Source organism: Brachionichthys hirsutus, chromosome 1 (genome assembly GCF_040956055.1).
Source record: "Brachionichthys hirsutus isolate HB-005 chromosome 1, CSIRO-AGI_Bhir_v1, whole genome shotgun sequence".
Classification (NCBI taxonomy): Eukaryota; Metazoa; Chordata; class Actinopteri; order Lophiiformes; family Brachionichthyidae; genus Brachionichthys; species Brachionichthys hirsutus.
Genome location: NC_090897.1, coordinates 15,323,119 through 15,347,609, shown reverse-complemented (window position 1 = coordinate 15,347,609; position 24,491 = coordinate 15,323,119). Strand labels below are relative to the sequence as shown.

Here is a 24,491-nt window from a genome sequence, read left to right as displayed (position 1 = left end):
TGAATGCAATCATATATCTAGAAAGCCGGAGTCAGGAGGTGGATCGCAGCATGCTGGAGATCATTAAAATATATATTATATTTTGAGAAGGGCTTCCAGTTCAGCACTGGGTGCATTGTAAATTCACAGCACAATTCCTTCTGGGTGGCTTAATGCTGCTAAATGTGCTCCGTTTCCAGCACTGGTTAGCCTCAGGATAAGTGGGTTAAATTCTAAAATGGTCTTAAGGTGGCTAATCTTGGATCACAGCAGGGTGAGCTTAGCTGAAGTGGACTTAAGTCTCGGTTATCCAGTTTCAGAAGTGGCAGGTTGACATACGAGCTGAGTGCTTTAATCCATGTCAGCAGTCGGCTGAGCATTGAACATTCTGTGTTGAATTAATGCAATCAAGAAATGAAACAAACTCCATTGTTGTCTGCAGGGACAGTTCACACTGTCTTAGAGTACCTTCAAGCGCTGGAAATGGTTACCTTACATATATAAGTATAGCCATTTATTTAGGGATGACTGGCTATCTGCCCAGGGAAAGAAGGGAGTTACTTGATATAGATAAATAGACAGACAGACAGACAAGTAGCCCCATCCGTCAAGGATATTATGTTTTTTTCCCCAGAAATTGTTTTTTGTGCTATCATATATTTCAACATCTTCCCTAATTTTGCATGTGTACTGATTTTCACAGAGCTATATGGGTTAATATTTTACATTTATTTATTGCAAGTAGTTTTGAATGATGTCAAACCCAGTCAGTGCCCCGCTCACCACACCAGTGAGAAAAGTCTAAGAACTGTAGAGAAACATTCACATGACAAGACAATGGGTTAAAAAAGTCACAGCTCTTTTTACCCTCGCAGTAGGGGAAGCCAGGGTATTGCAATTGGGTCTGTTTGTCTGTTTGTCTGTCCATAACTCAAAAACTAGTAACCCAATCGACTTAAAATTCTTACACAAGCAAGGTTCTGGCCGTGGCTCGGTCCTCCCCGAGAATGGCGTTGATCCGGATCTGGATCCTGATTCTAGAATTTTTTAAAGGATTCTTTAACATTGCGAGATAGGGCACTTTTTGACATTTTTCTTAATCTCTTCAAAACATATGGATCTGGAAAAAAATCACACACATGTACTTCTTAAAGATCTATGACCATGACTAATTTCGGCCGGATCCGGGTCACAATCCGGATCTAAGAGCTAATTTTCGTTCTAACATCGGCATTTTTCAGGAGTCCATCCTGACCTCAATGTTGGAGCTAGAGACTTCAAATTTGGTGAGCACACTCATAGTTCATTCTAGTTTCATATATGTTACAATTGTAGTTGTATCTTGTCCCGTTCTGGAGCAGCAAGCTAGCGCAGGTTTGGCCCCTCTGATCCGGAAGCCCTGTTTACCGTCTCACAAGATCGAATAGTCTATTGGAGGCGAGGGTCTGCAATCTCTGATTGTCTCTTGTTGTAGAATTCAGTTAATTCAGGCAACATTTCTATGGAAATTCACGTCATGGTTATTTTTGAATGCATGCATCAATGCATAAAAGTGTGTCGTTTGTTCAGAGTTGATGTGCATTGTCATCCCAAAATACAAAACCGACAACCCATCAACAACTCTAATCCCACTTTCAAACCTCATTTTTTTAAAACTTTTTTTTGTTTTTTTGCAGTTTGCAATTAGTTGAGAAAGGGAGAACATTTTCTTTTGTACGTGTTTTACATCCAGTCTTAAAGAGGATGGCTTTTGACAACGTTTAGTGTTTTGTCTTTCTGTCATGCTCAGCTGTCAAGACATTTATTAGTTCAACAGAGGTTACTTTGCCTCTCAGCTATCAGCTGACTTTATGCAAGACATTTTGGGAAGACATTTTCCCAAGCCTTTAGCCAATCAAAGTCCACTGAAATATCAGACAGCATGCGGTGAACCTGATAACCTTGCATAATTTGTTTATGGGGGCCCCTGAAACCTCGGACCTGCAGGCGATTAGGATGGCCTACAAACACTGTGTGCTGTTGTCGGAAAACACACACACACACACACACATACAACGACGACAATGTCCTTTGCATCCTCCTCCTCAACACCAGCCATGTCCATGTGTCTTCTCTTCGTGATAAAAACCATTATTCTACAGACTAGGGTAGATGCTGGTGTAATGAGAACAAGGCTTTGTAAAAATAAATAAATAAAATTATTCTAATTAGTGACACAGATATGCTGTAAACAACTGGGATGCTTAAGGGGGATTACATTCTCATATACCTTCACTATGAACAGAGAAGGAAATGAGATAATGGCTTGGATCTACGGTAATACTCTGACTGCGTAATCAGTGCTCCAAATGTTGAGGAATGATTGCACTACTTACTTAAAGCCGCTCAAGAATTTGGTGCTTCAAAGGAGATGCACAATCCACTCGCAGATGTATTTAGGCGTCATCATTTGTGCATATAAGATTCTGGGTTCTATGATTTCAAACTTGTAGAAGATTTACCACCATTCTTTCTTTAGTTTTAGTTTTTTAGTCTGGCTGTTGTTTCTCAGTTGCCGCTCACAACTTTGATAAGGATTATTTTGAATGCCAGTGAGTGTGGAAACCAGAAAGACATTCATGTCCATCTAAAATATGGATAAAGCTGCCTTATTTTTTTACTCATTAGTGATTTCAGTATTCAGATTTCTGCTGCGAGACCCAATGAAAGTATGGAAGTGCAATGAAAGAATTCAAGGGTGATCAGAAGTTTTTGTTTTCAAATTATTTTCGCATTAATTTACTTCACTGCGCCCAAATTGCAGACACAACTTTTAACTGGTTTCAATAGGCATGCAGACTTCAGACCCGTTGCAGGAAAACATTTTTTTTTGCCAGTGTGTGATCATAAAAATCTATAACTCAAGACTGAAAGTGTTCATTAAAAATGAGAGAAAAAAAACGTACTTGTTGCTATCTTGTTAGTGGATAGTTTTGGTTTTACTCCAGAACTGATGGATTTGATGTTGATGTTTTGTGGCTATTACTGATGATATGAACTACAGAAGCAGCTCATTCCCTCATAATTTGATTTACACGATCCACATGATGATGATCCGGATCAGCTTTTTGCCAAATAAACAGTGAAAAATATTAACAGTATGCTCTGTGATTTTCCAGGAATAGAAACAGTCGTGCACTGATGGACATGACTGATGGTGTCTCTTTAAATTTCTTTCAACAAGAAAGACATTTCTGATAAAAGAAAACAATTCTAAGTTGTCCTCATCCTTGAATGATGTGAGTATAAATCCCTTGTGGTGAAGAAACTGTTTTTCATCTTCTTCCAGTTGAATAATTAATTTTCATATGTAGACAGTTTTTTCCCCCCATTCATTATTAAAATCAAAATTCTCTTCCACAAATAATTTATTGTATTTATTCAAATATTGTGGTATTTTAACCCCCCCCCCCCTTTTGTCCATCTTTAGTCACACAGGGTTAATTGATCTAGTGCACCCAATAATGCAATTTCTTCTTGTGATCAAATGTCATTACTACACATACTAAGCACACATCCACGTCAACCCTTATTGAACTGTTATGATTGTTTTATGGATTTTATGCATCTCAAAATTATAATTACATTTCAACATATTATTAATAGAAAATTTGAAGACACATGAAGAAGATACATGGATGTGAGGGCGGACATGAGAGCGGCTGGTGTTTGGGAGGACGATGAAAAGGACAGGGGGTAGTGGAGAACATTGATTTGCTGTGGCGACCCCTCAGGGGACAAGACGAAAGTTCAGTAGTAGTACTACTGTATTATCAAAGGATTAAAAACACGTTGTAGTCTGGTATATTCGTGGGGGGGATAAAGCAGTCATCTTATTTACAAGAAAATAGATGATATATATTTGATATTTTGATTGATAATGAACCCTGTGTTTGTGTCAGGTTTTACAGCATGGTGAGACATACTGTAAGTTTAAAGCCACATACACTCACACACAATAAATAACAGCAGGTCCAGGCAGGAAGAAGACATTGAACCTGCAGAGAAACATAGGCATTTCATTTTTAACTTGTTTACTTGCTTTCAGCGATGCTGTTGTGCTGGAGACAAAGTTTTGATTTTCTTACATTACCTCAATGTTGAATTTCACGCCTCTTGACGTTATATAAATCCGAAGGTGTTGTTCACTGTGCCCTCACTATTGCTTTTGTTTATCAAAAGAAAATGAGCCAATTAATTTCAGTTTTACAAATGAATTAGTTTTATTTGTAGTAAATAATGAAAGTTAAGATAATTTAACCTTTAGGGAAGAAAAAAAACATATCAAACACAGTTTGATACTATACCCGAAAACATGTCTGAAGGGAAGCTTTATTGTGCACAGCATTGCAGCCTAACTGAAGGAGCATGAGGGACAGACAGAGACCTATAACCATATAAAGTTAGATAAATAAATGCTTATGCTCAACGAGATGAAGCCTTTGTGACTGAAGTTATTGTTTTCCTTCTCATTTACTTAAAAACAGAAAAAGGGTTTGTGACAGAATAGAGAAGTGGTGCATTCCAAGTGACTTTCTCCTACCTCAGATTGACTTCAAAGCAGCCTGCCAATCCTCTAATGCCTGCTCGTCAATAATCCAGTTCATAATCCGTTTAGCCGCTTTCACGCTGCACTGTGTGTTGGCATTATGGAGCCGTGAAGAAGTGATGGGAGGAGTTGTTGGCATTTCAATTTGTCTCACAAGTACACACACACACGCACACACACACACAGACTTGCACAACCCGCCTCTTCTGTAATGAAAATATGTCCAGGTAATGTATTTTTTTCTCCCTCACAGCTGAGGGTGTAGAAAATGTTTAACTGTGCAAACCTAATGAATTACAGGTGAAGGGAATCATGCTTTAGGTTTTGGAGAAAGTCCACATTTTACTGTGCATAGGCAGGTACACACAGACAAACCCACACCGTTTGTTCTCTTTGTTAGATTTATCTGCCTTCCAGTTGCCCTTTCATTCTGTTTTATTTCCCATACTCATTTGTTACATTTATTTTTCTCACATATGCAATCATGTCAGCCTCAAGGTTTTGGACTGGACTGCATACTTTCATAGAGCCTATCCCAGCTTGCTATGGGCAAGAGGCAGGGCCCACCCCGAATGCACACAGATAGAGAACCATTTACGCAGACATTCATAGACTATGGACAACTTGGAGTAACCAATTCACCTACATTGTATATTTTTGGAGGTGGGAGGAAACCGGAGAACACCAACGCGAACACGGGGAGAACATACAAGCTCTGCACAGATGAGATTCAAACCCGGCACCTTCTTGCTATGAGTTCACTGTGCTACCGTTTGTCAGTACCTGGTTTTCTCTTTTTGTGTAAGGGACGCTTTTTGCACTCCAATCTGTCCCATTCTATATGGGTAACTGCTCTCTGGTTGTCCATTACCTGATATTAAATCTTCCTGAACTGTACCATCACTTCCTCTTGAGTGTGTGTCCCTCCCGATAGGAGGTGGAGCTTCCCCAGATGTATAGCACGGCCCATTTATTGAAAGTATGGTAGACATAAGCAGTATATGTATGGGGCCCATTACAATGTGGTATATGGACTAATGTAGTTAATACATCCCAGGTAGAATTATGAATGATCAGTGAATAATAATGTCAACACCTTTAAATACGAAGTGCTCAACACAGAGGAAAAAGGCGGAATCGTGAAAAGTGTATTTGTTTTATGTTCTCTTACTGAACGTATTTTGAGCGGAAGCGACATCCCAGAGGTGACGATCTGCCGTCGAGCTGATTGCATGTTATTTGCTACGCATGCATGTCATCTGCTTAATCAAACGTTTGGCAACTTAATATTGGTGGTTGGGTAATTCTGAGCTGTTTGTTGTGCTCATATAGTATTTAGGTTTGCTGCCAACAAACATCCATCAACATAATCAAGATGATGAAGATTCATGTTTTCACTATTGACACATGATTTCGAGCACTGAAGTCACATGACCCTAACCCAGTGGTTCTCAAAAGGTCAGGGGGGGCACCTGTGACCGTGGAGAATGTGCTTTTTCTTTTTTGCCGTACGAGATTAAAGTGTAATTTCACATACTCCAGTAGTTGGCAGTGACGCCCTGATTGTCAGAGTGTGAGCAGGGAGTATTAGCAGAAGAGCGGTTTTGTAAACAAACCCTCAAGAGACGGCGGTGAGAAATATTTAACAGAGAGACGGAGATGATAAAACAAAGGAAGGTCAGTCGAAAAGCAAAGACAAGGAAATATGACGTAGCGTACGTAGCGTACGTAGCGCTTGGCTTCACCGTGACTACGGTGGGAGACGAGGGAAGGCAATTGTTTTTTCATTTTGGTTTTGTAGGTTGAAGTGTTTTATATTTTGTGCTCCTGAGTTAATGTTGCTGATCAATTTTAATTCATTATTATTTATTGATGTTTATAATTTAATTTATTATTTAATTGTAGAAGTTGTAGTTTAAGGATTAAAAAATAAAATTCAGGCAAGTTGATGCATTATATTTTCTTTTGCAGACTAAAAAGAATGGTAATAAAGTTATTCTTTGTTGTAAGTTGATCTATATTTCTTTCTTTTTCATATTTCTTTTTATATTAATAAGGATTCAAGAGTGCTTTTTTTTGGGGGGGGGGGGGGGCGAAAAGTTTTTTTCTTCCTAAGGTGTAACAGAAAATAATTGAGAAGCACTGCCCTAACCCTAACCAGGTCTTCATATCTCCACCACCACGGGAGACTGGCCACGTGCCGCATTGAAATGAACCACTGATCATTTTATTGACAGCTTGTAACCTGCATGACTATCATGCAGATATGCATCAAAACAACACTGCACAGCCAAACAGTGTCCTTTAAAATAGGACAATATGAATAGGTTCATTTGTAACCCTAGAAAGTTTGACTAGATTGTATGTGAGCTCATGGGAGGACATTTCAGACTGAGAGCAGGTGGAAGACAGACATTTCAATTTCTGAACTAAAAATCACATTTCTAAACACATATTTCCATTGTCAGTACACAAAATATATTGTTTCTTTTTTTGTTCCTGGCCACGTGACAGTGTCCCCTGGCAAGTGGGGGCACGACGTGAATTAGGCGGCTGTTAGCGTCCTTTGAGGATGTCAAAGCCTGGTAAGCCCTTACTTTACCGAGCCGAAACAAAAACAAACCGGAGGTGATCGTATTGGGTCCTAGTGGCTCCCACGGGCCCCACCTTGTCGATCTGGGCCCACTGGCACTGTTTGAGAAGCGCACTGTCTCGGACTTGGGTTTGAAGATTGATAGTGAGTAAAGGATGGAACGCCAAATCAGCGCAGGGGTCAAATCGAGTTTCCTCTATTTAAGGCGGCTGAGGAAGCAAGGCCGATTCTTGCGTAGGAGTATTCTCAAATGGTAATCTATCACCTCTAGGCTGGATTACTGCAATGCGCTATACTTCGGTATCAGCCAGTCCTCCCTTGCACGCCTCCAGTGGAGTCAGGCCATGTACACACGTAGCCAGGTTATTTTTTTAAACCAAATACCCTTCCCCCTCTTCTTCTAAAAAAATGCATCCACACAACCTTGTTTTTTAAAAAAAACCTCCATCCACACGTAACCGCATAAATGCATTGTTAAGCACATTCATAAGCATGCCAAACCAATCGCCGACATAGTTTGCCAAATCCTATCCAATCAGTTTTGGAATATAAAGTCAACAAGTACCGTAAGCAAAAAGCGATAAGTTTTGAAGGGTGTTCATGCTGTTTCTGAATTTAAACGCAGGTCGCACACATATGACGTCACAATCCGCCTTTAAAAAGAGACTGAAAACCCACTTTTATTCATTGGCATTGGACACGGCGTGAGACTGTGGCCTTAGGAGAATTCTCTATTTATGTTTCCTGTTTTTATTTATTATTCTTATGTTCCACTTATTTATGTTTTAATCCAGGCATGTACAACACTTTGTGTCAGCTCCGGTTGTTCATGCTTTATAAATAAAGTTGAGTTGAGTTTGAGTTAGTGCTTGAGTTAGTGCTTTCCACTGTACCATTGTACATTTATGAAGGGATAACTTTATTTGTTATATGAAGGCGGCCCGGTGGCGCAGTGGTAAGCACTGTTGTCTCACAGCGAGATGGTCTCTGGTTCGTCTCCAACTTGTGGCCATTCTGTGAGGAGTTTGTATGTTCTCCCCATGTCTGCGTGGGTTCTCTCCGGGTTCTCCAGCTTCCTCCCACCACCAAAAACATGCAGCCTATATTATATTATATCAACAGTTTCATGTTTACAGAGTGCAACTAATTTGCAATAAATAAATCTCACCACCCCAGATATTCCCATCTTTATCCCTGTTTACTTCCTTTGTGTTCTGCTTTACTGGAAAAGAAGACACCAGCTGAGGAATTCTTGAATCTGCCAGCAGCGTTTAATGCAAAAACGTATAGCAAGAATTTTCATGTTTGACCAGGCACAGCTGCAGAGCAGTGATGAACTACTTCTAACTACTTCAGACCACGCTCAGGCCAATAGAGAGCCTTTACCACAGGGCCCTGAAGGTGTTTGACCAAAAGCCCATTAGATTTCATCATTGTCATATTTTATCAAAACACAAGTTTTTATCCTTACATTTTATTAATTTAAGTGTTCTTAAACAGTTTTTTAATTGTGTGAATGGCTTTGCACCAGAACCACTGAGCAGGTTTGTCAGCAGACTGCAGAGCTCTGGCAGGTCCACCCGGGCAGCCTCAGGTGGGGACTGTAAGGTGCCTCCCCGAAAAACATATTTCGCACAATCCGCTCTCTCTGTGAAAGGTGCTAGTCTGTGGAATCTGCTCCCTGTCCACCTAAAATCTACGACACAATTGGTCTCCTTCAAAAAAGAAACGAAATCTTGGATGTGCAAGCAGCAGCACTGTACCCATGTTTAAATGTCCCTACAGTGTGCTTGTCTGTTGTACCCTGTTAAGTTTTATCTCTTACATCTCTGTTTTGTTTTTGTTTTCTGTCTTGTTTTACTCTTAATTTTGTTAGTTCTGTGTTAAAAACCATGCATAGACTGCTTTTTAAAAAAAATTCCTTCCTTTTCATGTTTTTACAAATGTCTGTGTTAAAAGCCCATCTATGGACAAGTGCTGCGAATTAGCTTCAGCTATAAGCTTTATAATGCAACCATCGGATACCTGTGTTACGTATGTGTCTATGTTTTGTATTCGTCCATGTTCAAATAAACCAGAATTACAATTACAATTAATCTCATCTCAATAAATGTAATGATGTTAAATTAAGTTTTTTTTTCTTTGGTTTTTGACTAAAACAAATGTGGGCAATTGTATTTTTCTTTTTAGCAATAAACTCTGTGTTCAGGAACTGAATGAAACAAGATGGCACAAACTTTGAGTGAGAAATATTTTGATAAATATTTTTAAACATTTTGCAGTTAGCAACATATATTCTCAGGCAGCGTTACAGACCACCGGTAACATGAGCAATCCTCTCTGAGGGCTTGGCACTGTGTGAACACTTGCTGCTTTCACAGGTTTTCATATTGCTGCTATGCACTCTATGTTCAGGCAGAGTGTCTGAGAGACGGGAGACTGAGGGTTGTAATCCTCAGGAAATCCCTGCAAACCTCAATAGTACTCAATAAAATCAGAGATCAGGTAGAATACCTCAATTGAACTGGAAGCACACACACCTGACCCAAGCATGGATGCTCTTAGCTAATGAGAGAATACAGTAATTACTGTATTGTTAAATGGGGGACCTAATGTCATCTCGGAGTTGTGCCATCTAGGCCAGCAGGACTAACACTCCTGAACCACGGCAAGGCAGCAGAGGTTGTAAACAGAATTGTTGGTGTGAGTCTGATACGGTTAATAAACACAATGATCTCAGGAAGTGATTGACCTATGATTGTCTTTGAAAGACTAATCCAGGATTTGTACAGTTGATAGAAAAATCAAGCAAAAGGGACAATTTTGGTGTTAATGTGTGTGTGTGTGAGTGGTTGTCTGTTTGTCTGGCCCCGTGATGCGCTGGCGAGCCGAATGGGGTGTACATCACCTTTGACCCGTAGCCAGCTGCAGCAACACCCGTGACTCACAAGGCGGATAAAGCGGCTGCAGGAGACGATTGAGGTCATCTCGTCTACAAGGGAATGGATGGATCTTGTTGTTGTTGTTGTTGCTTTACGTCTTTGCTGCCGCTGTGAATGATGCTCATGTTCTGTGTCCTGCCTGTGCTTGAGTAATGAGTTTGCGTTGCGTCACCTGGACTCTGTGGAGATCCTTGTTGCATCCTGAGTGTGCTGTTTGTGTTTCATCTGGTTTTTGGACAGGAGCGTAAATGTGGCTCGTTGGCATTTGTTCTTGTTTGTTGGGGTAACGACATTGATTTGGACTCTTTAATATCTGTAAAATACACGGGTGCCACTGCCTTTCCGAAATAACATGTCATTGTATGGCGGCAAAAGTCACTAACATTGATATTGAATAATTATAATTGCTTTGTTTGCAATTCTTTTATTTTTGTATTTCATTAATATTTACCTCCGCCGAGGCGGGGCTTATGAAATCACCGGCGTTGGTTTGTTTGTTTGTCTGTCTGTTAGCAATATAGCTCAAAATGTTACGGATAGATTTTGATGACATTTTCAGGGAATGTTGGGAATGTTACCGGAAACAGATTTAAATTTTGGTGATGGTCCAGAAGAGATCCTGGATTATGGATTACTTTGACATTTTTGTTAACATTGCCATCAATGGAGCTTCAAACTTTGTTCCTCAATATCTCGGTTGATTATGTACCATTGTTTAAGGAATTTGTAGTGACCTCTATCTTATCACCAAATTTCATCTGGATTGGATCAGGATTGCGGATACTGTCACAATTGTTTTTGGGGAAAAAGGGGTACACATTGCATTGAGCAGGATTATGGAACAATTGCTGGATTGATCTTGATGAAAAGAAATCTGAAGATGGGTCTTGGTCTAACATCCCATCAAATTTTGAGAGTGATCCGTATATCTGTCTGGAGACAACAACAAAAAAAACCAAGGATTTTTCCATTTAGTTATAATGGAGGCTTTTTTCAAAAAATCACATCTTGTAAAATATGCATTCAATTCACTCACCAAAAATCAGTCAAAGAGGGGTCCGATATTCACTAATATGCAAAATGTCTCCTGAATCTGATCCAGAATTAGGTCAGGAAAAAATACTATATTTTAACATTGAAAACACCATTTACAAATTCCAAAATCAGTTAAAAATACACATCAACTCCGATTCACTTTTACTTTTCATGGTTGGTGTATAAAGATACCGAGAACAATCTAGAACCCTTTTGATAATGATCCAGATGAACATGTGGATGGTGCAAACACAACTAGAAAACGACAATCAGAGATTGCAGACCCTCGCCTCCAAAAGACTATTGGATCTTGTGAGACAGTAAACAGGGCTTCCGGATCAGAGGGGCCAAACCTGCTCTAGCTTGCTGCTCCGGAACGTACTACAAGACTCCTGCTGGACTCTTTTTCCCATCATGCCATTCGTGTCCCTCCCTCTTAAAGTGGCAGTTTACAGCAGAGGCACGATTCCAGATGTAAAAATAATTCCAGAATCTGGATCCAGATCCGGATCAACGCCATTCTCGGGGAGGACCGAGCCACGGACAGAACCTTGCTTGTGTAAAAATTTCAAGTCGATTGGGTTACTAGTTTTTGACTTATGCGCTCGGACAGACAAACAGACAAACATACAAACAGACAGACAAACGCACCCAATTGCAATACCCTCGCTTCCGCTTTGGCGAGGGTAATTACGAGGGGAATGAGCTGCTTGGCGGAGGTCTGTGCTCTCTGAGTGCTTTTCTATTTCTTTATTTTTTCGCCTGCTTTGCAGAAGCCAACCAGTTGCATATTTTCCCAACCAATGATCTGTGTGAATGCAGTGAATCACTGCATCACTGCTACTTCTGCTTGAGCAAACCAAACAGGTCACGGAGAGGGAAATGTGTTTTGGCGCCTTTGTACAATCCCTGTTTCAAAGAAATAAAACATTCACTTTCCTTTTCATCTCAGTTTTGCCGACTCCTGAGCGGTATTTTTTTAACTCTGAATTTGTTAACCTGTGTGTTAGTCATTTCTTCCTGGCCTGGTGCTGAGCTTGGGATTAACTGATTCATAGGAAGCAGCACTGATGACGGATTAAAAGATTAAAGCTAGGACGATGCTGTAAATCCACAACAAATCCATCCTCTTATTAATTCATTCTTTTTCTGTCACCTTTCTTATTGTGCAAGGTTGGAGGTTCAGAGGGGAGCATGAACAAGTTTATCTCAGAAGTAGAAACGGAAAGTGATCAAGAACAACAGAAGCGTGAGACACTTGTTTGAGCTTCCAATTTCTGATATGGGCCAGCCACAGCCGATGTGAACAGTATTTTAGGCCATTTATGAATGAGGTGTTGCTCCTCTGTGACTGCGGTGAAACGTTGAATACGTCTACAGTGTGGCTGGGCTGTGTGTTTGTTTGAGCTCAATGCAGGCAGTGCAAAGATTTTCAATTATAAATTACTGTACTGGAAGAATAAGCATTGAAACTACTGGGTAACCATTTGGATCATTTGCAATTAGTGTAAGAGCTAAAGCTTGATTCACTCTTTCTGTCTTCCTGTCTCTTCCCTTGATTTAATTGGCATTTCCATGTATAAATGAGAAAAAGTGACGAAGACTGTGGCAGCATTTCATTTAAAGGAATGGAACAGTTACCAGTGATGGCCAAATAGTCTCACAGAGGACATTTAATTAACTGGCCTCCTTTCCCATCCCGTCTTCTAACTCCCTGCCATTCTAACTCTTTCTTTGTCATTCCATTTCGTTATTCACATCCCTTGCCTGTCTGCGTTTTGTCTCACTATGTTTCTCCTTTTTTAAAATACGTTCACACAAATCAGGGACTTACACTTGCAAACACACACACTCTGACATGTTGGCAAAAGAAACTGGAATAATCGCCGCTGTGTGATTGTTCTACATGAGAGAAGAGGATAAGGAGTTACAGCTTCAGCCTTTAAGCCATCGTGTTTCAATGTTGCACTGTACTTGTACTGTGTTGACAATGACAAATAAGGTTTTCCATTCCATTGTCTCCATTGTCAGCACAATATGGAGCCGTGGGAAGGGAGGAAACTGAAATTGAGGAGGTGCGGATTGGGGTCTTTAGATGACAGTAGAGGAATTTATCCTCACACAAGTTTCATGCTTATTGATGCAAGTGATTCCAAAATCAGTTAAAAAATACACATCATCTGCGCTTCACTTTTGCTTTTCGTGGTTGGTGTATAAAGATGCCACAAACAAATTATATCCAGATCACCATGTGAATGGTGTAAATCCAATTACAAGGGGAATGAAACGCAATTACTGTACACAAGAAAATGAGAGATGACCAGCGAAACACAGGCATCCAAAGGATAAATTCACAAAGTAAAATTCAAAAGCTGAAGTAGAAAAAGAAGAACATTCATGAAGCTCGAACAATGACTGACACCATGTATGATTTTCGAATACAAATGCTGACTTTATCTGCTCAGGTCTTGGGTCATGGTGCCCAATCTCAATGTTTGGGGGTGATGATGAAACCACCCCCAATTTGACCTGCCGTCCTGGCTCCCCTTTGTCGTAGAATGTTAGTATTTTGGATGAGGCAAATTGCTACCGTGGTAACACTCCATCAATGCCCTGTTCTCCCCAAAAAAAGTTTCCTTATTGCCTAAATTGTTGACAAGGGTTGGCTGCAAATTATACAAAGCCTTTCGAGTTAGATGAGTAGGGAAAACTTATGTGTTTTCTGGGTCAGAGATAACAAGACAGCTGTTTGTGAAAATGAAATGTTTTAAATTGTAACATATTGGAGAAAATGAGGTTGTGGGGACGGGAAATCCTTGTGTAGCCTTATTAGTTAGTAATTGCAGGACCCACTACTTTCGGGGATTGCAACACACACTGTCATTCGATGCAATGAGATGCATTAGTCTGAGGAGTGGTAAAAGCAGCAAGCTGTACTTCCCTGTGGTCCTTCATTAGGCACTAATCCACTGATTATCTGTATTTGTGAGGATGTGTGTCTCTATAAAATGTGTTTTGGCATGGTGCTCTGTGTATTAGCCCAGTGATTTATCATGTGAGTGTCCCGTCTTCCCCAACGCCGCATTGTCCTCCTTCAAATAAATGTTGAATCTGTTTGGACCACAGGGAGCCAGCGTAGGAGAGAGAGATGAATACAATCCAACATCAAAGGCAGGGCTATACGTTTTGAATGATGTGGCTGCTTAATTTCACTCTTCTGTTTTCCTTTGCGTTCACTGATGGGTTTCCCATCTAATATCCCCTTGTTCCCATTCCTGTCTATGCCATTGACTGTTGTCTTCTTAATTCTTCCATCTTGCACTTTTTAGGTCAATGTTTTATATAACAACCAGCGGTTCCTTTCTCAGTCTTAATTCTGTTCCCTTTAACTTCCCTACCATCCATCCTCTACCGCTCAGTCAGACATACAAATGCTTTTTTCTCATCACACTTCATTTGCAGTTATTTGTATATAAATATAATATAACAAGCTACACCATCTGGACTTCATTTAGTTCTAAGTGTAGGACAGTTATAGTGAAACAATTTCATTAGAATCAGTATCAGCAGCTGTCAAAATGGACAGAAATGAGAGCAATCCTCTGACTCCATTCCTAAATTACTTCTCTTCTCCCCGGCTGCACCCAACAAAGCTGTGCTGCTTAGTTTTTTTTAATGACACGGCCATGATGAGGTCTGTGCCTGTGTTTTCGAGTGTCAATACGATTTCTATTTACTATGAGATCAGACAGTAGAGCAGTAATTATAATTACATGTTGAAATGCAGGGACTGTTGCCTCCTTGCTACATTTCCTTTCTATTTGTTTTGGAGGTGGAGGGAGACTACAGGGGAAAAGAGAGTAATGAATGAGCAACTGTAAAAAACAAAAAATAAAACATGCCTTAAGACAGTATTGTTAACCAGTTAACAGTTTGTTGATGTTTCCTTTTGTAAAAAGAAAACAAGTCCTATTAACATAATTGAATAGCAAATAGTGGAGATTCATGCTAGGGTCTTATTTACATGCTCCCAAAAACTTTAATTGAATAGCCAGCAAATATATTATATAAGATATCATTTTTAGATTTGTTCACCGCTATTAACTCTCTCCTAACTGCCTTCTTGCTGGTGTTCTGCCCTTCAGGTGCAGAGGTGTACGTGGTCCGAGTGGAGCTGACTGTGACGGATGTGAATGACAATGCCCCAGAATGGAGCATGGTTCCTGCACCATACCTCGCTGTGGTTTCCCCTGAGGCCGCTGCAGGCTCGCTGGTCTACAAGCTCCAGGCTCTGGATGGAGATGAAGGCAACAATGGAGAAGTGGAGTACTTCCTGTCTGATGGTAGGTTATTTCGTCCCGCATGTGCTACTATACACATAACCAGTGTATTCGGGTGGGGGTGGATGAGAGGCAGGCCTGGAGCTCCTGGTTTGCAGTCCTCAGGACCTTCCCACACTTCTTATTCATGTCATTTCCAAGCGTTTTGTGTACGGCTGCTGTATATTTAGACAGGTTGACTTTCTGCAATTGTGTGTGGCTTCTCAGCCTCAGCAACAACTTAGCCACTAAATAGCTGGAAACTGAAATACTTCAAGTTCATACCCTTAATTGCAAATGATGGATTATTTGTGGTCAAGTGTTTAAATTATGGTAAGATGCTGAGGCTTCCACTAGCCTCAGCAGTAAGATATCACAGCAGGAAGATGATGGCTCAGTTGCATGTTGCATGCTAATCTGCACTTCTCATGCAACACTCTCGTAATGCATTGCACTGTTTACAAAGTCACACACTGACCATACACAGGCCAGTCATGTTATTTATTTATTTTTATTTATTAATTTGTTTCAAGCAGAATAAAAATGAAAAAACAAAACAAAATTATACCTTTTTGCGTACAAGAAACCATACATCGACTAAAGAAACAAAAACCCAACAAATATGTCCAAAACAAACACCAAAGTTCATGTACACAAAAATAGCAAATAATACATTATATAGTGCTTGAAAAGGAGTGGGAAGAAGAAAAACTTATTAAATCCCACCCCCATAATACAACTGTTATTTCTCATCCATTGGAATACCAGTAATGAAAAAAAAAATGAACACAATGAAGATGAAAAAAACAAAAAAACAAACAAACACAACAATGTTGACATTTACCATTGCATTACATAACATTATAAGGTTTCAGCATACTGTAGCACCCAACCCTCTCTGCTGCCACACTTCCTGTTTACTGCTGTTCAATTAACATTTCTGTAAAATATTGTAATTTTTCTTAAAAGCATTGTGATTGATGACAAAGGTGTTATATTATATATTGTATATTGTATAGTTATTTCAATAATGCATTGATTATAATACATTTTCACAGATATCACACTTTAGCACAACTATTGTCGTACATTTATAGCATATATTAACCATGCGTGTTTCCTCCATTATATGAATATATGAACATTTGTTAAAGGTCCCATATTATGAAAAACTCACTTTCCCCATTTTTCTATACTATTATGCTGATTTTGGGTCCTTATCATTCCCTAAACAGCTCAATAAACCATCCAGTCAATCCTTCGTAGTTTGCGTAGGCCTGTGATCACCGACTGAAACGCATCTGGAAGAAATCCGGCTCGGCTTGACGTCAAGCCGGGCGAATGTGAACATGCATGCGTCGCTGTGTCTGCGCTCTCTTTACCGTCCTTTGAGAGCAGCCAGATAAGAGGTGGCTCAGGCATCTTATTTAGGCATCTGGGGGCGCCTCCCTGGATGGATGATTCAAAGGATTTTTACTCCGTCCTGAGTTTGTTCACGGATCATCGCGCCGTGTCTGCGTGGGTTCCTTGGCAGATCGAGCTGAAGCCTCACACGCCGTATTAGTTCAGATCTATAAGATGTTTGTCTTGGTGTGACAAGAAGATGAGGGAGATAAAGCCTTTATGATTCAAAATATTTGTTATTATGTCCTGAGATTATTGGGGTCATTGCGCCATGTGTGTGTGTGTGTGTGTGTCCCTGATTGTGTTCCGCACATCCTGCTCTTCCTGTCTCCGGCATGAGTCGAAGAAGAAGAGTAGATTGGATGAAATTATTTTCTTGTGGTAATGTTCCAGTGAAAATTGGTAAAAATGTTTTTGTGTGTGCTAAAAGCATCCCTCACGGTTACCATGGTAGCGTGCATGATTGCTATGAACATACTTTTGTTTCCGGGTTTAGAGCGCTTCTGACGGAAATGACGGACACTGTCCTGCGTCATCTGTTTGCTATTTTGACCAAAGACTGGCACAGATATTTCACATAAGTGTTTTGGAACTGCATTAACTTGTGGAAAAAGAGTACAATATGGGACCTTTAAGTATTTTTACAGAAGTAGCTGACACTTACTGATCAAGGTTTAACATTTTACATCTGCAAACGTGAGGTTAATTAGCTTTTTTCTATTATTTTATTTCTCTTGTAAATGGTATTCATCTTTATTATTATTATTAATAATAATAATATGTCAATCTGCTTACTTCTGGACTGAACCAACTTATTTTAAGATTTCATAACAAGAAAAAATATCTTGCTGAACATATAATTTCAGTTGTCTTTAGCCATTTTGTCATCAAAGTGTTTACTTCTGTATTTTAGTAGCTCTTTTTTGCAGTGTAGTTTTGACTGTGTTGCTTCTGACAATAATACTGTGGGTCCACGACAGCAGCGGTCCCCAACCTTTTTCCTGCCACGGACCGTTTTCATGCCGGGCAATTTTTTCGCGGACCGGGGGGTAATTAAATAAAATAAGAAGACTATAATCTTACCAATAAACTTTATATAATGCACTTGCAATAACTATTAAACAAGTATTACACCAATATCTTCTCACCATTAGTTGTGGTCTCAATAATCGCTTCTGTCCTGTCCCGTTTTTTCTTTCATAAATTCCACATTCTTGTCTTTTACTTCAGGGTTCTTGGTCGAAGCAGCTTTGACCCCTTTATTGCCTCGATAACGAAGCTAATCAGCTGTAGATAAACCGTGTTTTAAGTCTCACTGCTGCTTTGTCTGTTAAAATAAGTTTTCTTTTATTCTTCCTCCTCAGCTTTCCCATTAGCAAAGAAGCTCTCCAAAGACGTTTTTTTTTTTTTTTTTAAATTCATTTTCGCTAGTTTACGTCAGTTTTTTTAGTAACGTATCACGTGACCAAGAAAATTCACAGGCAAATGTTACGTTGGAGAAAATCTGGTCATTTTCCAAAATAAAGCACCTTTTAGACGCTAATAATCAATACAACGGAAATGCTATAAATCAGTTATTCTTTCTGTGCCCAGTACCGGTCCGTGATGCATTTGTTACCGGGCCGCGGCCCGGTTGCCGGGGACCACTGCACTAGAGCACAGGTTGATTTGCCTTGCCCAATGAGCAATCAGTCAAGATCTCCACCAGTCAGTGGAGCTTTGCGTATATTCTGACCCACATTTGTCTGTCCAGCTTAGGAGCTGTGATGTATGAGAGGAGCTTCTTCAACATATTACACATTGTGGTTGTAAATGTATTCCATAATGCAGAATTAAGTCTCTATCTGATACTCCTCGAAATGTGAGCCTCCATCGAACCAGTAAGAACAGTTATTTCCTGCTCTAATGAAATCCATGTCTCCACTAATCACAATATTCCATAATTGTTTTTCGTATTGTCTGCCATGAAATGATTATGTCTAATTAATTTGGACTCTTTGAAGCTACTGTCATTAAAAAGAGACTATTTCAATTATCTCTATTGGAGCGATAATGAATTTGGAAATAACAATAATTTATACACTGATATTAGTTTCTAGAGTAATCTTCCCAGTTTGAACAGATGTGGAATTAGTTGCCGTCTCAGGATCGTGTGGCAGACGACATCCTGCTGGTTTATCCACAACCAGAGTACAAAATATATAAACATTGACCATCTTGTAATGATTATGAAAAAAAGGTGGTGGCAGACAAATATAAGAATGTAATTATTCTATCTGCGCATAGGTCACATAGGGTGACCTACAAGAGTGGAGGGAGGAGCACCAGGTGGACGACATCTTGTGTAGACGGCGCAGTTTAAAGGAGGTTGGTGATTGTAAGGTCATGGAAGGAGAGAGTGTAGCCAGCCAACATAGGCTGGTGGTGTCTAAGATGACTCTAGTGGTGAAGAAGAGGAAGAGGATGAAGGCAGAGCAGAGGACAAAGTGGTGGAGGCTGAAAAATGACGAGTCTTGTGTGGCTTTCAGGGAATAAGTGAGACAGGCTTTGCGTGAGCAAGAGAGGTTTCCAGAAGACTGAATACAGAATACAACAGCTTGTCAAAGTGTTCTCTTCATGAAATCATAGAATACCAGTCCAGAATAAATAATTCAGGATCAACACCAGTTCACTTCCTAAGACGTAATACTTTGGATTTGTGATATGTACTTTTACCTATCTGTGTTTTTGATGAATCCATTCCAACCCCTGGCATTTCTGTGCGGCTCCTGTCAGCACTCATACTGCTTTTATGTACAGGTGGCGATGGACGATTTGAAGTGGACAGGAAAAATGGCCAGATTCAAACAACGGGCCTTCCCCTGCAGCAGGACAGGGAGTACCTGCTGACAGTTGTGGCTGCTGATAGGCTCGGGAGCCGCAGCACCCCTGCTGTTGTCTCTGTAGTGGCTGGACCACGGCCCCCACAGTTCACCAACTCTTCCTTCACAATTGCTATACCAGAGAACACCCCTGAAGGACAGCCGTGAGTTTTCAAATACAAACACAAATACACATATTATCCTTGGAATTACCAGCAAAATGTTTTGATTTTAGAACACATATTATTCTAAAAAAAATTAAACAGACATGACAGAGACTTAAATTAATGTTTTCATCACTAATATGTTAGAAAATAAAGGTTTCTTTATTCCTGTGGAAATGCAGCACTGACACTAAATTGATTCCAATATTATGAGATTGACACATTTCTGCTTGACTTTGTATGATATGCAGTCCATAAGTAAAATTCTGCATAAGGTGTGATCCATCCATATACACGCACGTACAAATACATCCTGCACAAGATCCTTGCTTGTGCTTAAGTGTTGTATTTTCTGCAGCCTCTTTTTCTCGTGGATATTTCAGTCAGTCGTTCATGTTGGATTCATCTGGAAAATCATGTAAAGGCACAATGGCCTGTCACCTAAAAGCTACTTGGGTGGACCACTCAATTCTTCAGTCTCGTATTACTGCTCTACCTTTGCTCTTTGTGACCTTGACTTGTGCCTCAGTCTTTCTGCAATATTTAAACAATTCAGCCATTAACCCATTATCTACGACCGCAGCGCTGGCGCTATTGTTGTCTATGCCCGGTGTTACGGTAATAATGCAACGGACACGGAGAACTGACTTTGAGCAGCAGGTGGTGCTGATGCTATGGTCGTAGAGACGGCCGGGTGCGCCCTCACCATCCGTAGGTAGAGGGTTCCATCCATCCATTTTCTATGGTTGTGTCGCGGAGGCCGCAGTCAGGGCAGGAATGCCCAGACCGCCCTCTCCCGACACCTCTTCTTGATCTCCCGGGGCCATCTCAAGGCATTCCCAGGCCAGCAAAGAGACATAGGCTATGTTCAGACAGCAGGGTAAAGTGACACAAATCCGATTTTTATTGCCCCAATGTGATCTGATCTTTTCAAGTCTGAAAAACACGGATCAGATTTTTTCAAATGCGACACAGGCCACTTGGATATGTCGTCCTAAATCCAACAGGCATCTGATCTTTTGCCATGCGACTTCTGTCTGAACGGCCAGTTCGCATTTATCTGACCTACACGTCATTGATACATGACATATGTCATTATTGTGCATTCAAGTAAGCGGGAGCAGGTGTGAAACGATAATCATGGCGGATGATAATGCAGGCTCTGGTCAATGAAAGTGAAGTTTTTGAAATAACTAATATTTGGGGGGCAGGTCTATTCAGGCCAAACTCGAGGGGACTTATCGGAACCGGGTGGGGCGTTTGAAAACATTTTCCTCTCAAATCACTGTCCCACCACTCTTGGTTGTGACTTCGCACACACGCGTTCCTTTGTAGAGACGTTGCTGCCACTGCCTCACAACATTGCAGTGGCAGCAATCCTAACCCTATCCCTTTTGTCTGCATTAGTGCTTGAAAATGTAATCACACATAGTGTCAGTCATTGTTCGAATTTCATGTAATTTATTTTTAATATGATCGTGACTGTCACCTGCCCTCTTGGCAGATGAGCCTATTGTTTTTACTAAGTTCTATTTCCTACTTTGCACAATCGAGGGCTGTGCTACACCACAGGCAAACATGGAACCAACAAGACGGATATAAAAAAGTGAGGAATAGACAGTGTTCTGAGGTGAAAATGCAGTGGATTTATTTTTGCTTGTTGTTCTCCCCCTTTCATACAATCCAACCCAGCAACTGAGGACCACTGAGGAAGCGACTGGGGGGAGGAGTTAACTCTTGTATTGAGTTTCGATAGGCGCTGGTGTGGTGAACATCCCACCCGGTTACACTGGCATGCATGAAACCTCCACCAAAGGAAAGAGCTGTCACACGGGCCCGATAAGGGCAGCACAACCCCCAGTTCGATCCTATCCATTCTATTTATAAAGCACATTTCGGAAGTCGCAAAGACTCAACAATGTGCTGTACAAGCCAGAAAATAAAAAATAAATAAAAGCAACACAGTACATACAATTATACACTAGGGAGAGGGACAACAACATCCAAAAAATATCTTCTAAATAACACAGGTCATTTTTCTACTCTAGGATATTAGGGTTAGAACAATGCAACAACTTTGACATTGCTTGCAGACAACTTAAAACTGAAAATAGGATGAATAAAGCAGCATTCCAACACAACCTGTGGACAAAGCAGTGGGATCTATTATGGATGAGATTGATATTGATACTGGTATTGCCTGAGATTTAAGAGAATAAGTCTACAGAAAAAATAATACAAATGTTTGAATTCTTCTTTATATCTGTACAAGAAGGTTTTCCCATATACCAATGTGCAAATGAATTATTTTACATCACACCTAGTGCTACTAATGAAGTCACTGTTCTTCTCCTCAATGTCCCCTGTAGCTTCTTGGTCACCCCGGCTGTGTCCTTCCAGAAGAAATCAATCAGCTACAGCCTTCTCATCAATCCCAGTAGTCTCTTCTCAATCTCATCGGAGACTGGTGAGATTAGCCTGACACGCCCTATAGACTACGAGGGCGACCAGCATCGCTACTTGCTGTTGGTACGAGCCAGCGAAGGCCTGGAGAGCATGAATAGTGCAGCAGAGGTTTGTGCGGCTTTGTTGTTAATTTCAAGTTATGTTTACCGTCTCAAACTCAAAGACTGGATCATTGCGAACGTTCAAAGACCCCTACTGTCTTAGTGTCATTTTGTGTCATTTTGTTTGGTGGTGTGTCGTGAATAAAATAGGTCCACGTACTGAACCCTGTGGAACTCCACATTTAACTTCTGTGTACCTAGAAGATTTATAATGAACACGTACAAACTGAAATCTATCAGATAAATATGATCTAAACGAGGTCAATGCAGATCCTCTAACACCAACAGATTGTTCCAGCCTCTGTAACAGAATCTGATGATCTATTGTGTCAAAGGCTGCACTGAGATCTAATAAAATAAGCACGGAGACAAGTCCATTATCAGACGCTATTAAAAAAGGTCATTGGTGACTTTAACTAATGCTGTCTCTGTGCTATGATGAGCTCTGAAACCCGACTGAAAAACCTCAAATAACTTATTGTCCTGCAAGAATTCACAAAGCTGACCGGCAACTGCTTTCTCTAAAAGCTTTGACAGGAATGGAAGGTTCGAAATTGGCCTATAGTTAGCTAATACATCAGGATCCAATGTTGTTTTTTTGAGAAGCGGTTTAATGACTGCTGTTTTAAAAGACTGATATCTACATGAATGTTAAAGTCTCCCACAACAAGTATCTGTTCTGTTTTCAGAACTAAGCTTGTTAAACATTCAGATATAAAATCAGAGTCTGGGTAAACTATAACAATCAGGACTGGATGGCTTGATTTCCATGTTGGAAGTGACAGACTAAAAATATTACTTTCAAAGGAGGTGTAGTTTAATTTAGGTTTAGGGTTAATCTGGAGATCCGATTTATAGATGGCTCCAACTCCACCTCCTCGGCCGGCATGTCGAGAAATGTGAGAGTTAACATAACTGGGAGGAGTGGCTTCATTTAAGATGAAATAATCTTCAGGACTCAGCCAGGTTTCTGTCAAACACAAAATATCTACATGCTGATCTGAGATAAGATCATTTATTAAAAATGTCTTTGATGCCAGAGGGCGAATATTTAACAGCCCGCGATTAATGGTTTTACTACAATTCATTTCTGTGGTGATATTTTATTTTTACCAGGTTTTCAGGAGTAACACCTCTTCTGTATAATGTAACAATCTTAGGGGGTCAGGGAACAGACACCATCTCTATGGGGTTCTGGGTGTGTAACTGAGCTAAATTATGCTCAGAGATGGGTATTGGACTATGTCTCTGTCTCCTGGTCCTGACTCTGGATTGTCAGGGTTCTGGTTGTCTAACAAACTCGGTCAGATTGCTAGAAATGTGAGCTGCACCATCAAAAGTAGGATGGATACCGTCTCTCCTAATGAGACCAGGTTTTCCCCAGAATGTCTGCCAGTTATCTATGAAGCCCACGTTGTTTTCCGGATACCACCTAGACAGCCAGCGGTTGAATGACAACATGCGGCTAAACATATCGACACCGGTCAGATTGGGCAGGGGGCCAGAGAAAACTACGGAGTCAGACATAGTCCAGGTCGTTATTGAAAAAGAGAATTAATTCTCAACTGACTTACCTGGTTAAATAAAGGTTAAATAAAAAATAAATAAATAAAATAGTTTTGCCAAAGCTACACACTGACTCAATATTAATTTTGGTGACCTCTGATTGCCGTAGCAGCAAGTCATTAGTGCCGACGTGAATTTAATGTGGTGTAGATTGAGCAGTTTAAAGGAGGTTGGTGACTGTAACGCAGGTGAGAGTGTAGCCAGCCAACATAGGCTGATGGTGTGTCAGATGACTCTAGTAGTGAAGAAGAGGACGAAGGCAGAACAGACACCAGAAGTGGTGGAGGCTAAATAACAAAGTGTTGTGTGGCTTTCAGGGAAGAGAGGAGACAGGCTTTTGGTGAGCAAGAGAAGCTTCCAGAAGACTGGAATACAACAGCTAGGGTGATCAGGGAGACAGGTAGGAGAGTACTGGGTGTGTCTTCTGGAAGGAAAGGAGATAAGGAGACCTGGTGGTGGAACAAGGAAGTGCA

The 24,491-nt window shown here is 40.4% G+C and overlaps 1 protein-coding gene across 1 annotated transcript in view; it reads left to right on the top strand.

Annotated features, from left to right (window-relative positions):
- The window catches only part of si:ch211-186j3.6 (neural-cadherin), a 204,064-nt gene that overhangs the window by 22,985 nt on the left and 156,588 nt on the right, over positions 1-24,491 (top strand). Inside the window, exons 2-4 of the mRNA XM_068760999.1 lie at positions 15,283-15,480; positions 19,660-19,885; positions 22,255-22,459. Of these exons, the coding sequence (XP_068617100.1) occupies positions 15,283-15,480; positions 19,660-19,885; positions 22,255-22,459 (629 nt within the window). The remainder of the gene's footprint in view (positions 1-15,282; positions 15,481-19,659; positions 19,886-22,254; positions 22,460-24,491) is intronic.